Raw genomic sequence first — 16,698 nt, 5'->3', positions numbered from 1 at the left:
TCGATCATCAGTAAAGTAATGGAAGGGGTCACCAACAGTGCTATCAAGCGGCACTTGCTTAGCAATAACCTGTTCACTGATGCACAGTTTGGGTTCTGCCAGTGTCACTCAGCTTCTGATCTCATTACAGCCTTGGTTCAAACATGCATGAAAGAGCTGAACTCCCAAGGTGAGGTGAGAGTGACTGCCATTGACACCAAGGCAGCATTTGACTGAGTGTGGCATCAAGGAGCCCTAGCAAAACTGGAGTCAATGGGAATCAGGGGGAAAACTCTCTGCTGGTTGGAGTCATACCTAGCACAAAGGAAGATGGTTATGGTTGTGGTTGCAGGACATCTCTGCAGGAGTTCCTCAGAGTAGTGTCCTTGGCCCAGCTATCTTCACCTGCTTTATCAATGACCTTCCTTCCATCATAAGGTCAGAAGTAAGGATGTTTGTTGATGATTGCACAATGTTCAGCACCATTCGTGACTCTTCAGATCCTAAAACAGCCCATGTCCAAATACAGCAAGACCTGAACAATACCCAGCCCCGGGCTGACAAGTGGCAAGTAACATTCGTGCCAGACAAGTACAAGGCAATGACCATCTCCAAGAATAGAGAATCTAACCATTGCCTCTTGACATACAATGGCATTACTATTGCAGAATCCCTTACTATCAACATTACCATTGACCAGAAACTGAACTGGACTAGCCAAGTAAATATTGTGGTTACAAGAGCGGGTCAGAGGCTAGGAATCCTGTGATGATTAATTCATCCCCTGCCTCCCCAAAGCCTGTCCACAATCCACAAGGCACAAGTCGGGAATATGATGGAATACTCCCCACTTGCCTGGAAGAGTGCAGCTCCAACAACAGTCAAAGCTTGACACCATCTAGGACAAAGCAGCCCGCTTGTTTGGCATCTCATCCACAAACATTCACCCTCTCCTCCACTGACACACAGTGGCAGCAGTGTGCACCATCTACAAGATGCACTGCAGGGACTCACCAAGCCTCTATAAACAGCACCTTCCAAACCCACGACCACTACCATCTAGAAGGACAAGATAGATGGGAATACCACCACCTGGAAGTTCCCCTCCAAGCCACTCACCATCCTGACTTGAAAATACACCGCCCTTCCTTCAATGTCACTGAGTCAAAATCCTGGAACTTCCTCCCTAACAGCACCGACACCACATGGACTGCAGTGGTTCAAGAAGGCAGCTAACCACCACCCTCACAAGGGCAATTAGGAATGGGCAATAAATGGTGGTCTAGCCAGCATTTCCCACATCCCATGAATGAATTAAAAAAACTAAAACTGGCTTGGATTTGGGCCATTTGTCTCACCTGAAGAAAGCTTTTCAAAAAGGAGAGCCCATTTCTACTATAGGAGCAGATGATTTGATGAAGTGCAGATCTGCTCTGAAACTAGCTTTTTTAGCTGCTTCTGAAACTTCTGCAAAATTGTGGTATTAAGGGAGTAAATGATACCCCATACACAAGTGTAAGTATCATAGGATTTTTCATTGGGTTGGTAATTATATTACATATATTACAATATTACATGATATTGAACAAAGTAATAACTTGTTGGTTTGGATGCGCTGCACTGAGTATTCACAAAGCATGAAGCAGACAGGGTCAGCAGGTCGAACTGGATTACTGCAGGCCTGGTTATAGCTCAAACAACCTCAATAAGCCCCTAACCTTTCGGAGGCGATAAACACATTTAAGACTGTGTGAGTTCATCTAGTTTTTCTTTTAAACAGTGATAACAATTTTTTGTGAAATTTCCACAGAAATATTGGGCATGCTGCCATCCCAGCACTGTCCCAATCCCCTGCTGAACTCCTTGCTGGTGATTATTGTGCAGCTGAGCGTGAGACAGTGGCCGAACCTTGGACTTTTCACCAAGGATTTTCCATCCATAGGCCAATGATCTGCTAATTTTGTGTAGAATTTCAATTCCAGTGGTTTCAAAGGGTGAAAGAAAGAGAAGGACCCAAAGAATTTCAAGAAAAATCTGTTGAAGGGCTAATGGCCCTGGTGCTGCCAGTATGGAAAGTAATGAGTTTTGCGTTTAAAAATATTCATGTGAAATTGCTATTGAAGCTCTCTTGTCCATTCAGCGATTTTTTACCTAGTGAGTAATTCTAAAGAAAAATTCTCAGGATAATGGTGTTGCTGACAAGGCCTGTGTTTACTGCCCATCCCTAATCATGATGGCGAGCTGCTTTTTAGTCTGTAGAGTGTTGTTAAGTAGGGAGTTCCAAGACTTCAACCCAGCATCGTCAACCAGCCCAATTGGCGTCAGTTGGGGTAGCTCTGGGTTAGGGATAAGAAAATAATCCAGGCTTGATTGCTATGGAGGTCAGGTAGGTACAGGAGATGGCTGATCTGTAAAGCCCCTGCAGCCAAATGGCTTTCTGCCTATCGGTTAAAAAATGGATAGATGTACTGCATCCGGAGCTCGTCCTGGAGATGTACTCCAGTTTGAGCAATCAGTGCCATGAAGAGATAAATACTAAGAAGGTGCCACTAGGCTGGCAGCTCCTTTCTGAACTGCCCTTTTTTCCAGCTCCATACATGGATATCCTTTTCCCTCCGCTCTCCTCTCTGTTGTTTAAGTCCTCCTATTTCAAATAGTGGATGCTTTGGAGCTCTGTTAGCTTGTGAAGCGCACGTTGCCCATTTCTCAAACCAGCTTGTTTTTTTTATTTGTGCTCTTTCAATGTCTGGGTCACTGCTTAAATTTAATTTCACGGGAAAAGAGACTGAGAAATATTTCTTAAAGAAACTCGCTTTATGATAAGTTAGAACTTTCTACCAGCTTATCACTACTTGTATTGTGACTTCTCTCAGAAACATGGCATTAGGGCGGGGTGGCAAACAATTTTTCAAACATTTAGTTCATGCTATACGGTTTATGCTTATCAATTCATCGTCCTGTACTGTAATGTGAATTGGTTTGATAACTCAAGTTGCCCTGAATGCCGCCAGAGTTGTCTTATCTGAATTGCTTGACTTGAAATACTGAATAATACAAAGTTTCTTAGCACAAGAAATAATATTGAATTAAGATAACATTTAATTAATAGGAATAAAAACAGTAAATGCTGGAAACACTCGGGTCTGACAGCATACTATGGAGAGAGAAGCAGAATTAACATTTCAGGTCTGTGACCTTTCATCAGAATTGATGACGATGCTAGGGTTGAATCTGAGAGAACAGAGTTCTGCAAGTTCAGAAGGAGATAGGTTAGAGTGAGTGAGGGGAGCAGAGAAATTGAGATGGCTGATGTCACGCCGGCAGTGAGAAGATCAAGAGAGGGTAAGAGGCCAGAGGGAGGGGTCCAGATGGAGGGAGAACACTGGAAATGGGTAAAAGGTTCATAAGTGGAGAAAAAACTCCTGACCATAAAAATGGACATGGAGGTAAAGGCAACAGAACAAGAGCTCAACATTGTGCCTACCACAACGTTCATTGAATTAGGGGCATAAGGGAATGAAGGTGAAGCCTTTGAGTGATCTGTCCTCAGCAGAGAGGGGCAGATCAGGGTATTGTGAATACATGGCAAGGGGTAAGAGATGAGGTCGGAGGAAGGGTCCAGGAGGGATGTTGGTACCCATGAGTTGCTAATCTTGCGATTCTTCATACATGAAAAGGAAAATAAAATGTTTTTGGTTAAATTGCTGTTGAAGGGTGAAATAAAACTTTCTTTTTTTATTCATTCATGAGATGTGGGCGTAGCTGGCTAGACCAGCATTTATTGCCCATCCCGAATTGCCCTTGTTCAGAGGGCATTTAAGAGTCAATCACATTGCTGTGGGTCTGGAGTCACACGTAGGCCAGACCAGGTAAGGACAGCAGATTTCCTTCCCCAAAGGACGTTAGTGAACCAGGTGGCTTTTTAACAAGCATCGGCAATGGTTACATGGTCATCATCAGACTTTTAATTCCAGATTTTTATTGAATTCAAATTTCATCATTTGCTGTGGCTGGGATTCAAACCCAGGTCCCCAGAGCATTACCCTGGGTTTCCAGAAGACTACTCAGTGACAATACCACTACGCCACTGCCTCCCCCAGACCAGGACAACTTTCAAATTGAGCAGGTTGGTGCTGCCTAAGAAAGTGGTCAAGAATGTGCATGCGGGTGGTGCATGGTGTTGAAAGTGGATTTTAGAATGTGGTGAAAACAGCGATTCGAGGAATTGTCAAGGAGATGTCTATAATTGTGGTGGATCCAAAACGTGAAGAGTGGAATTTCAGTTGGAATGGTTCATTTGGTCACAGACCTGAAATTTTAACTTGGTTTCTTTCTCCACAGATGCTGTCCAACCTGCTGAGTATTTCCAGCATTTTCTGTTTTTGTTTCAGATTTCTAGAGTTCACCATATTTTGCTTTTAAGCTAATAAAAGTAAGACTGCATGTGGTCTGAAAGTGTTTGATGCTTAAAAGCTCCATTTACCAACCCATCTGGGGAGGACAAAAACAGAAATATTTTCATTATTTTTCTGCTTGAATTATTTTCATAAGCCATTTGTGAAAATTGAAAGGATTTCTGTTTCTTCTGTTTTTACAAAATTTGCAACGCCAGGTTTTTTTTCAGTTTCGAAGAGAGTATTTCTGTTGAACTTTTATTCACTGTTGGCTGCTCTCTGTAGGTTGGGAAACAGCAGGAGCTGGAGGCACGCGAAGCAGAAGCAGCTCGGCTGCACCAGATGGAAGAAAAGCGCCGGCAGCAAGAGGCCGAGCTCAAGCGAGTGGAGGAAGAGAAAGAGCGAGTGGTAGAGCTCCAACAGAAGGAGAAGGAATTGAGGGAGAAACTGCTGGAAAACCTGAAACGAAAGGAAGAAGGTGAGAGCCAGCAGAGCAGAGCGGAGCCAAATTTGTGCCCCAGGGACCAGGTAGCTGTGAATGCAATTGTGAGTGTGTGTCCAGCATTGGGAACAACCACTGTCTCTGCTGCACCAGCTGCTACCAGTCAGCTTGCATGCACTGGTGCTCTTGCCCATGGCAAGAAAGTGTCACTCAGTCAGGACATCAATGGAAAGCCAGATGCACCTGAAAGATCCAGCAGTGATTTGGACCAAATGCAGGGACAAAGAGATATTAACAACGCTGCTGTTCAGAGTGCATGCAAGTCTGCCCAGGATGAGCAGCACGTAACTGTGTTATCTAAAAGTCAAGGGTGTTCTCTGCAGGAGTGCAGTAGTAAAAAAGGTAAATACCAAAATGGCCCCAGCCATGAAGGAAAAGAGCTTCAAACCAACCCCGTCAAAGTTGAAAGCAACCAAATCCAGAAGGACTTGAAAAGGGCACACAAATCCCGTAAGAGCAGCACGAGCAGTGAGCGTAGTAGAAACTGGAGGGACTCGAGTAGTGATGGCAGCTGCCATCAAAGGGAATGGAGCCGGCACCAGGGCCGCTCAAGGAAGGATAGTGTCCGGCACGGTAGGGACTCGAGCAGGGAGCAAAGCCGAAACTGGCGAGACTCCAGCAATGAGCTGAGCCGCAGTCGGCGAGACATGAGCCGCGAGCGGAAGCGGCACCAGAGGAACGTGAGCAAGGAGCTGGTCCGCGTCCAGAAGGGTTCCAGCAGAGAGCGGAGCAGCCAGCGGAATCTGAGCAAGGAGCGGAGCCAGCGGCGGGGGGTGAGTGGCGAGCGGAACCGTCACCGGAAAAGCTCGAGCAGGGAGCGCAGCCGTCATCGTAGGGACTCCAGCAGGGAACGCAGCCATTATAGGGACTCCAACAAAGGACACAGCCGCCATCGGAGGTAGTCAAGCCCACCACCTGGCTGGCTATCATCACAGGTGAAGCCAGAGACCAGCAGAGTCAACAACATAAGTCAAATCAGTGGTTCATGCACCTCTTGAGCACATTAGTTAGCAAACGTAACATAGTACTGAATGCTCAATGTAACAATTCAAATTTAATCAGGAAAGACAAATATCACTCTGACTGGAAAGTTTCTGTTGAAGAAGTCTCCTTTTTTCTGGTGAAAAGAGGAGAAACATAGGAAAGTAAACAATCTCAGATACCAAAAATTAGATTCTAACTTTGGGCACAACCAGATGTCACCACGCTTCACAAAACCTGAGCACAATTACTCCATTGTTTAGCATGTAAAATGTTTGTTATTCCAATACTAAATTTCCCTGGTAATTTCCCAAACATTATGTTTTGACTGCTGATTATTATTGCAAAGCAGGATTAAGGAAATGTTCAGAGTGGGATATATAACACGTTATGTGTATACCATATACTTTACAATGCAAATCCTCATCGGTTGGTTCTGTACCGCATACAGTGGATAGTCTGAGTATGCAATGGGGGCACCATGAAATTCTTGTTTCAAGGGAATGTCAGTGCTGGAAATTTTCAGACGGGAGGATCTGCAACTCCTCGCAAAAACCTTAAAATCCCATTTTCCCTGACTTCCTTCAGCAATCATTGCTACAAGGTGTCGACTTTACCTTGGTAGTTTGGCCACTCTCTAGTATCATAGTAGTCCCAGCAAAGACCCATTGACACAAGGGGGAAATCTTCTGAAGTTGAATTAGGAGAAGAGGCTGCATTGGGAAGATATAGTGGTTAGTTACGAGGATCTTTTTCAGGGCAAGTGCACTTAGCACATGTAAGAGCTGGCCATCACACAGTCGAAGGAGCAGGGAAAAGCCTTGAGGTTTCTGATGCAAACTCTCCCTATTTCCTTTCGGATGGGGTAGCAGATGTTTAGAAGGAAAGCCGGGGTGTTTCTGAATAGACAGACTTTATAGGGGTTGTCTTAACTGTTTTTCAACACCCCTGGTGAATCCATAGTTCTGTAAGTGATTCAAATCGATTTGGGAAAGCTTCAGATCATCTCCAGAGAAAGGGACACTACTAGGTGGATGCCATCATAGCCTGTCGCATCTGTGTAATATATTAGAAGCCTGAATCACAAGCCTGAAACGGGCACATTTTCTGTATTGCCAGCCAAAGCAACTCCCTGCACAATGCAGGAATGTGTGGCCCAACTTTTGAAAAGCTGCTATGTATCCTGCACATAAAGTCCAGTTAAGATAAATTTTGTCTATTCGAATATTTGATTGCAGTTATCTGGCACCATGTGAGAAGAATGCTAGTGCTGAGAAAACTGATTACCCCTGTAGGGCCCTCCAGTGAGCCAAGTTGGCTGGTCAGTCATGGCATCTGTCTGCCAGAGGATTATCTCTGCCATGTGTGCCACTTTGAGGCTAACATTACCCCAAGGAAACTTATTTGCCCAACCCCAGACTGTTTGGCGAATTAAGAATATTGCACAAGTTTATTATGCAAACTTGAGGTATAAGCGCGATTTTATTCTCCTCCATAATACAACACATTGATAATCCATACGTTAAATCTGCCTGATGACAGCATTGAAATTTGTTTTCATGACTTCTTCAGTACTTAAACATAAAAACTATCCACAGAGTTAACAGGTTCCACCGGGGTGACATTGGGAACCGTGCACTTTTTAAAATTTCTTTAGGTTCATATATCCTGTTTTCAACAAGTACCCATACCCCTACTGTATGCTTTGGCTTCTGCCAATGTCAATCTGTAGCTAACACTTAGAAAGTATATAAGTGGCAAAGCCAATAGGAGATTTGGAGCCAAGATGGACAAGTTAGGGTATTAGACAAACGAGCTTCAGTAGGCTTTTTTCCCTTTAAAGAATTTACTTGTGCTCTCAAGAAACCAAACTTACGTTTATAGTCTCATCATATCTCAAAGTTGCTTAACTTGAGATGTTTTAGTTCAAACTGAAGTTGTGCAAAAGCAGCTCCAGCGCTGTTATTTAAATCACTTAGTTCAAATTACTGGAAAATTTGAATATTTTAAGGGCAAAAAAAGTACTTTGCATTAACAGCAGTGTTCTCCTTTCAAACCTTTAATAGAATGTCTCGAGTCATTTTATAATTAGAGGTCAAATCCAAAGGAAACTAATAAGGATATAAGTATGAGCCAAGGGTCGGTCATATGGTCCCTTCAATCTTTCGCTGTCATTAATTAGGATGATAGCTAATATTCTACTTCAACTCCACTTTTTTGCCCTTTCCCTATATCTCTTGATTCCCTTGATACTCCCAAAATCAAGCAATCTCACTTTGAATATACTCAACGACACGCATCCAAAGCCCTTTGAGACAGTGAATTCTGAAGAATCACAGTCCTCTGAGTGAAGAAATTTCTTCTCATCTAAATGGTTGACACCATATCCTGAGACTATGACCCCTAAAACAGCCTCTCAATATCTCCGAAGAAGCTGCCAATAGATGCCTTCAGAATTAGATTTTGAGCAGGCTTCAGAAGATTGGAAGGTACATAGCAAAACCAAGAGATTTGGGAAATTCAGGACATGTTGGAAAGATGGCTAAATAATGTACTGCCAATGGTAGGATAGGAGTTTAGGCGTAGAGCACAGTGTACCAGAATTGGTAAAACAGAGAATGTAGACAAGGAACTGGAGCTGAAGAAGGTTGTATAGGTAGGAAGAAAAAAGGCCATGAAGTAATTCTGCTGAGATTTTGAACTTGAATGAGGGATTGGGGGCTAATGCTTGTTGCCAAGAAGAGAGGAGATAAGTATGACTTGTATGGGATAGGGTACAAGTTGTGTAGTTCAAGATGAATCGTCATTATTACGCTATAGCTAGACTAATGGGAAAAGCAGAGTGGGAATGGGCAACCCAGTTTCTGCTGTGTTCAACTTGGGAGATGAGACTCTTTGCATTTTCTGCAGGAGTACCTATTACAGAAAAAATGAGATCTAGCATCTAATGTAACCGTGAAATGAACTCTTGCCCTTGCTTCCAGTTGCTGGGTCCAGCATGGACTCAATGGGACGAATGGCCACCTTCTGTGCCGTAATGACGCTATGTCATGTTTAGAACACAGTGTTCAAAGGCATTATACAAGTGCAAGGCTGCATTTAAGAACACTTAGGCCTTGCAAACCATGATGTTGTCTAGGAGAATGCTGTTGTATGTGCTAATTGCAAATGTGTTTTGCTATGTTAGACTACATGAAATTCTGCTTAAAAGGATTTAAATTCCAACTGTGTGTCCAACAGGAACTTGGTTTCTAATTCATCCTGTGTACTTTTGAGAGAGAATTTAATTTCAGTGAAACACTCTACTTCTACATTAAGGGGACCAAAATCACCAGGACATCCTCTTTAAAATGTATGTCCCATGCAAATAAAGCTGAATGTGAGCTATAATAAAGGGTGTCCTGCTATTTGGTGCAGTAGATATTGATTTGCTGCATCTGATATGTCCATGTGATCTGATGATTTAACTTTATGTTGTATACAGGGCAATCCCATGGAATAGCCCCAAACTTTTTAAAAATCATCTTTATTATTATTTTGTCAACCTTGTCACAAATTTTACAGCTTACAGCAAACAATTCTGGATACGTCTTCTACTAAGAAAGCGGATCATCCCTCTCCTTATTGGTTTGTACTTCCATAGGCTACATATTGTATAGTATATCAAAATCAATGGGTACCTACTGGTAGGTGTGTCACTGGTAGGTGTGCCATGAGACTGGTGTTAACATTAAGATAATGGACTGACAATATAATTGGTGTAAGTATCTTCTGGTCAGAAAAAACTAAAGATGAACATTTTTAGGGGCCTTGAAACTGCAAGAAGGAGCCATAGTAAATTGATATTAGATACTCGCTTTTTAAAGTAATGTTTCTCCTGCATCATCTTGATCTTCCCATACTGTCCATATCCATGATGGTGAGTAATCTGTGAGAGAATGAGTTTGAGGTCACTTGGAGAGATTAGGCAGCGCAAGAGTTAAATGACCCTACACTTTTTGGCCAAAAAGAAACTGAACTGTGCTGATTTCTGGCAACTGGAAGTAGAGCCTAGATTTTAAAATGTTCTTCCCTAATTCGAACAGAGGAGAAATAAAAATAATGTATAGACCTGCTTTTTCAATATTAAACTACAATCCAGCAAAACCTAATGTGGAAAAATTTTAAAAGAGAATGGTGGTTGATTATATTTCAACAGTTTACAAAAGTTTGTTACTCCCACAGACATAGAAAGAGACAAGGCTGTATAGACAGCTGAGCCTCAGTGTTCGTTTCCTCTGTCTTTAGTGACAATAATAAGTTTTCGCAGTAACAAGGCCACTTGTGGTAATACACCTAACAGAAGGCAGCAGTCAGTCTAAAGCAGTGTATTTTTGCTGAACAGTAAATTTAGAGCAAAACTTCAACTCTTGCGATGCCTAATCCCTCAAAACTCTCATAAGCCCATATTCTTGCATCTCCTAGCATTCAGCCAATGCTTCGCCATAATTCAACATCGTGTAACAGGAGCTGGACAAGAATGGCCCTGATATGGCTTTCTCCAGCTTTCCTTCTACTTGTCGCTTCCCCATTGCCATGTGGCTGAAATCTGTTACTCCATGTGCTGGGATGGGTGAGGTGGAGGATACGGGCAGAAACATGCATCTCATCCCTCTAGTCATCAGGTACACCACCCAAACTGATGGTTTATTTAAGGATATGAATTCCTGTGCTTGAGTTGCTGTAATGCTTGTTTGATTCCTTCTGGTATGAAGAGACCAACTTCATTCAAAGAATGAGGAGAGTTGCAATGTGGATAAGTTGAACCCAATCCTTTAAACTCCAGTATAACAGATGCATCCTTAAACAGCTTTGAAACGTTGAAATCCTTACTTCTAATCAATTACAATGTCAAAGTATCAGTGACCTTAATTCCCAATCAGATCGTTCTGAAAGATCAGTATTAGACTTTTCAAAGTCTAAATAAACTACAAAATTAGTCTATCACCTGGCAGAATGGTTCAGAACATGTAGAAAACTGAATCAAATAAGGTATGCAAAAAGAAAAATGTGTCGTCTAATTAATGGGCAAGAAGGTCACAACACAATTCTTGATGGCTGTTGTCCCTGGCTGAATCAGAGGTTATACTTTAAATAATTTTCAATAATTCTTTAGTGCCAAAATAATATATTGAGCATTGAGAGGTTTTCTTTTAAAATACCCTCGTCCCTGTTTTTATTTTGTATGGAAACCTTGGCAAGCGCTTTAGTGCACCGTCTCATTTGCAGTGTTGTGCATGTTCTGTCCTATGTAAAACTCTTCATTTGAAGTTGTGGGAATAAATACTGTTAATTTCCAGTTGACACCTTACCGTCATTTGCTGACTTCCAAATGTGTATGCTCTTTTGTTTCGTTCCATCAGATTGATTGAAATTGTCCTGTATTTATTTTGAGTTTTTTTTCCACACATGATTGTCAATGGTTTGTAACCTCCAGTAAATAAAAGGTTGTTTTTGAAATGCCTTTCTCATTTGTCATTTTGTAAAATTGAGAAACCTAGATGAAATGCCAAGCATATGTAACTTCATTTTCAACTCTTCCGATGTAATTGCCCACCGTTTTGAAAATGTTCAGAGCATTAATTGATTAAAATTCATATATCTAAAATGGACTGTCTAAATTATCTATCTCGCGTGTATAGGATACACTTCATGTCCTACTTCCCTTTCAGACTTTGGCTCATGGTAAACAATAAATCGGAATATTGTTTTGTTCGTGCATAGGTTGCGGACATCACGAGAAAAGCCAACATTTATTGTGCATCCCTAATTGCCCCTGAAGGTGCTGGTTAACCACCTTCTTGTATACCATTGGGCTTGTTAGCCATTGCTAGCCCATTGGCACTTGAGAGCCAACCACATTACTGGGCACCTGAAGTGACATACAAGCCAGATCGGATAGGCACAGCAGGTTTCCTTCCCTAATGGATATTAGTGAACCAGTTTGGATTTTTTTTTTACGACAATCTGGTAGTTTGGTCACCATTGCAGATACACTGTAACTTCTCCAGTTCAGAATGCTTGGGACCAAGTTATTTTTAGGTTTTGGAATTTTCAGGATTACAGAATGACATTAGAATACCCAACCACAACTGTATGAACCAGAGAACACTTTAGACACAAATATGCATCTGAAACAGACGACAGTGATAAAACGTTGTAAAGAAGTAATAGGGCAGAATTTTACGCTCGCTGTGTGTGTGTGCGTGCTCCACACGCCTGAGCATGAAATGATGCGTGATGACATTATCGTGCACTTACGCGATATTTCATTTGGCGGGCACATGCCAATAATTGAAAGGCCTATTAAAGCCATTAGCAAGATAATTAAAATCAAATTAACGCTGCCCGGTTGGCAGGCAGACAAAAAAACCAAGCGGCCTTTACATTTTTTTTTAGGAAACCTCATCCACGAGTGGGTTGAGGTTTCCTAAAGCAAATAAACATTAAATAAAAACTTTATTTGGAATTAAAAACATGTCCCATCTCATGTGATAGAGTCACATGAGGGGACATTTTAAAAAAAAATTTTTACGGTCTTTATTCATTTTTTTTAAAAAACTGCTTCAATCTCCTGAAGCAGCTACATGCCTTGGGGAGATTGAAGCGTTATTTCGCACGCATGCATGAACTGCTTGCCAGGCCCGCTCTCCCTCCTCCCCTCCCCTCTCTCTCTCTCTCTCCACCCCCCCCACCTCCCGTACAGGTAGCGCTCAGCACTGCTGCTCACGATCCAAGCAGGGCGTGCCTTAATTGGCCCAACTGTGTGAAATCGCGGTGCGGAGCCAATCGCGGGCAGAGGTCCACTTCCCAACTGCCCCCGTCCATTCCCACGAGCACACCCGACGAGGGAAAAATTCTGGCCACAAATATTCATTATCTTTACTGAGCCCAAGTCCATGCCTTGCAACACCTGAGCAGTCAAGTGGAGAGTGCATGAGGTGTTCGAGTTTGCTCAAATGTTTTCCGGACAACCGGTGTATCCAAGCAATATATTTCTGGACTGTAGAGGTTACAGTATAGTAGCTTTTTATTCCAGATTTATTCCTTAATTAATTGAATTTAAATTCCTCAGCTGTTTGGTGGAATATGAACTCATGTCTTCCCATCATTATTCTAGGCCTCTAGATTATTAGCCTAGTAACAAAACTACTATGCTACTGAACCTTTGCGGAAGTAAAGATAACACAATACAATAACAAAGGAAAGTGCTAGAAAATTACCAATGAGAATCTAGTAGGAACTTATGAAAACAATCCATCAAGAGACCTTAAAGAAGGAAGCAGATGAACCAATCCGAACACTCGAACACGTTTTGGATAACATTTTCATCTGCTAGGTCTTCCTCTAATTGAAATTCAAGTTTGTTTAAAGAAAATAAATATCAAAAATGATACTTCTTATAACATGTTTGCATTTCTGTGCCTTTGAAATATGTGAATAAAACTTTATTACGTTGAGGATCTGGCCTGTCTTAAATACCTGATGTTGAAGGGAGGCACCAACCACTTTTGAACATTTTGAGCATCTCGGTTTGCAGACTTTCAAACATTAGCAGCTGTGTCGTTAGCTACCTGGACTTGAAGCTCTTAACCTTGTTCCTGTTGTGGCCCAGTGGATGGTAAATGCTGAGCTGCTCAAATCCCAAATGGAAACTTGAAACAGCTGCCACAACTGTTTTGCAATTTGTATTTTTATTTTGAGAGGTGTGCCTTGAATTCAGTAATAATAGGTCCACTGAGACTTAAAGGTTTTTTTTAAATTAAACATTTATTAATAGTAAAAAAAAGATTTTAAGCACACATGCAGGTCTACAATTACTACAACAATAACTCCTGACTCCCCTAATTAACCTGACTCAGTTACACTTCTGCTAACGCAACAGTAAAGCAAAATAGATTTCAACAGACCCAGGCAAAGCACACAATACCCTGGACAGTGACATTTGCAATGAGTTTTCTTAACTTCGGTCCCAGTAGAGAGCAACTTGCTGCCTAGAAGCTGGAGGCTTTGCTCACTTGTTAGATCATAGAATTCCTTCTCCTTACTCATGACCTCATCTCCTTTATACAGGTTTCTCACTTTTCAATTTAAATTCCATTGTTCCAATATGTCTTTGCAATTTTACTTTTTCCGAGAAATGAATCTTTCATAGTACTCATATCATGAGTAATATTTGGGGAAAATAAACACACTGTTTGACTTAACTTCTTATGGCTAGGTGTAACAGTCCACATCTCTTTGAAATTCAAACTACTCTAGTTTATCTAAAAATGCAAATATTCCTCACACCTCACATTCTAAAACTTCAACCATGTTTACGTATTTAGCATTTCAAACCTAGCTTCCTTTTTGATAACTCAAAAACTCCAGACTAGCTGTCTGCAATTCAATTAAATCCATACACACACACATCCACACAGAGAAACTAATCCAAACCCCACTGTTAATCTACCTTTACAATAAATCACAATATTATGAAAATTATTATATTTTCATGACAGTTCTTTAAACCTCTCCACCCTTCTATCCTTGTATGATTCGCTCCCTAAAACCTACTTCTTTGACCAAGTTTTTGGCCATCTGCCCTGATATCTCCTTATGGTGCTGGATGTCAATTTTATTTTTTGGTAACTCCCTATGGAGCATCTTACGATGATTTTTTGTGTAAAGTGTTATATAAAGGCAAGTTGTTGTATCAGCTTTCCAGAGTCTCCCTTCATTCTATGAGGATATCTGAATTTCATTGTCTTTTCCAAAAGTCTTCAAATCAACTGGAGAATGAATTTTCAATGTTTTATTCCAGACAGCTCTCACATTTTAAAGTATTAACAACTGTTCTTCTGACTGCTGTTACCTCTAGACTTGATTAATCCACTGCACTGCTGCCTGGTCCCCCACGCTCTAGCCTCCGTAAACCTGGCGCCATCCAAAGCTCTGCTGCCCCTGCCCTAGCTCACACCAAGTCTTATCACACATCACCACTCTGCTCGCTGACTAATATTCTAAGTTAAAGGCACTTTATAAACAAAAGTTGTTGTTCATCTATCCTCAGGTGCCACCATGATTAACAACGCCTGTGATTAGCAGCATCTCTATTACTTCAGCATTTAGAAATTAAACAAAGGTGATTTATCTAGAGCAGAGTCCTTTTTCTTTTTAAGTGGGCAATTTGAAGATGATTCCAATTTGTTCTTCCTAAATCTAGCTGGAAGATGAATTTTAATGGAATGAACTCTTGATTGGCTGGTGTTCCATCACTCCTTTTTGACTCCAAATTCTGTTAAAATGTTCTCTTTTGAGAAAAACTATGAATCAGTTTTGTAGCTTAAAAGTAATTCTCTTGTACAAACTGCATTAGTAATAAACATTAGAGTATTTTAAGTGGTCTTTTGCACTACAGCCTGTATAAGTTGGCAAACAGACACGGTGCTTTCAGGCAGAGAGCAGCTGGTGTGTGGGAAATGTAGTGGGGATTGGAAGCATTGACAGCCCAAAAGAGGTCATAGAGTGGTTGGGGAAGAGGCTGAAAGAGAGGCAGCAATGTGATTCAATATAATGTAATTAAAAACAAAGCAACAATAATTGGTTTATAATGGTGTTAAGAATACACAAGCCTATATTTGCAATTTCTTAAGTGGCGTAATCAATTCGCTTCTGACCTGCAATCAGAAGAACTTCAGTAAAATCGCGTAACATGGTAAAATGTTAAATTAGAAATGACTTAATAAATTAGTGAGTTAATGTGTGCGAGGATCAGTGGATAATTTCTCTCACTCAGAGTCCAGCTTGCCACTGAAGCTAAAGAGGTAGATAAGGTATTCAAGGGAATGGGAATGGGAAAAATAAATCCAGAATACTACCTTTGAAATTAAATAGCGGGAGTAAGGCAAGGGGGCACAAATTCAGAATTCTCCAGCTGATTTTCAATCCCTCTACAGCCTCACCCCTCCTTATCTCTGTAATCTCTGCCAGTCTCATAACCCCCCTTCACTCATCCAGTTCAGTCTTCTTGAGTGTCCACGATTTTAGTTGCTCCACCATTGGCCTATACCTGTCTACGCCCTAAACTCTGGAATACCCTCTGTAGACCTCTCCGCCTCTCTACTTCACTTACCTCCTTTAAAACACTAGCTCTTTGACAAAGCTTTTGGCCATCTGACCTAATACCTCCTAATGTGGCTCGGTGTCACGTTTTGTTTTATTATGTTTCTGTGAAGCTTCTTGGGACGTTTTATTATGTTAAAGGTGCTATATAAATATTAACTTGTAGTTAAAATGCTGTTGACATGTCGTCCTTCAAATATTTGTATATTAACTAGCATTATTCAGCCTTGAGTAAATCTGCTTTCAGTAAGAGCATTTGAAATTATGTAACTCTCCCCAAAGTGCCTCCAGCATATTTTTGAGTACTGTGAACTAAACATTATTGTTAAACTGCCTAATCTTCAAGTTTGCATTAAAATGGGGATCCTAGTATGGAGCCAATTTATCTTCTCAACAAATAGCTTGAAATATTTTTTATGGAACAGTTCTCCCAAATTGGAGGAAGTACATTAAAGTGAACTTAATGGTCGTCAAAATTCAGCATAACATTTTAATGAATAGAATTTGATTATTTAGTCATATGCAAACATAACTTGTTTAAAGAAGCTAGTGTGAGGTACTTAGTGCCCTGGTCACTGTTGTTCTTGCAAGTTCAATCCCCACTCCAGGAAATGAGCACATAAGTCTAGGCTGGCACTTCAGGGCACTCTACTGAGAGGAAAAAAGCAAAATACTGCAGATGCTGGAAATCTGAAA

The 16,698-nt window shown here is 41.2% G+C and overlaps 1 protein-coding gene across 2 annotated transcripts in view; it reads left to right on the top strand.

The window, feature by feature from the left end:
* The window catches only part of LOC121284065 (A-kinase anchor protein 17A-like), a 35,133-nt gene extending 23,778 nt beyond the window's left edge, over positions 1-11,355 (top strand). For both annotated transcript variants that reach the window (XM_041199082.1, XM_041199081.1), the window contains exon 5: positions 4,659-11,355. In XM_041199082.1, coding sequence (XP_041055016.1) covers positions 4,659-5,777 — 1,119 coding nt within the window. In that variant the 3' untranslated portion in view covers positions 5,778-11,355. The remainder of the gene's footprint in view (positions 1-4,658) is intronic.
* Positions 11,356-16,698: the final 5,343 nt, after the last annotated feature.

This window comes from Carcharodon carcharias, chromosome 11 (assembly GCF_017639515.1).
Source record: "Carcharodon carcharias isolate sCarCar2 chromosome 11, sCarCar2.pri, whole genome shotgun sequence".
Lineage (NCBI taxonomy): Eukaryota > Metazoa > Chordata > Chondrichthyes > Lamniformes > Lamnidae > Carcharodon > Carcharodon carcharias.
The sequence above is the reverse complement of the archived record's forward strand: the minus strand, read 5'-3'. Positions and strand labels throughout refer to the sequence as shown.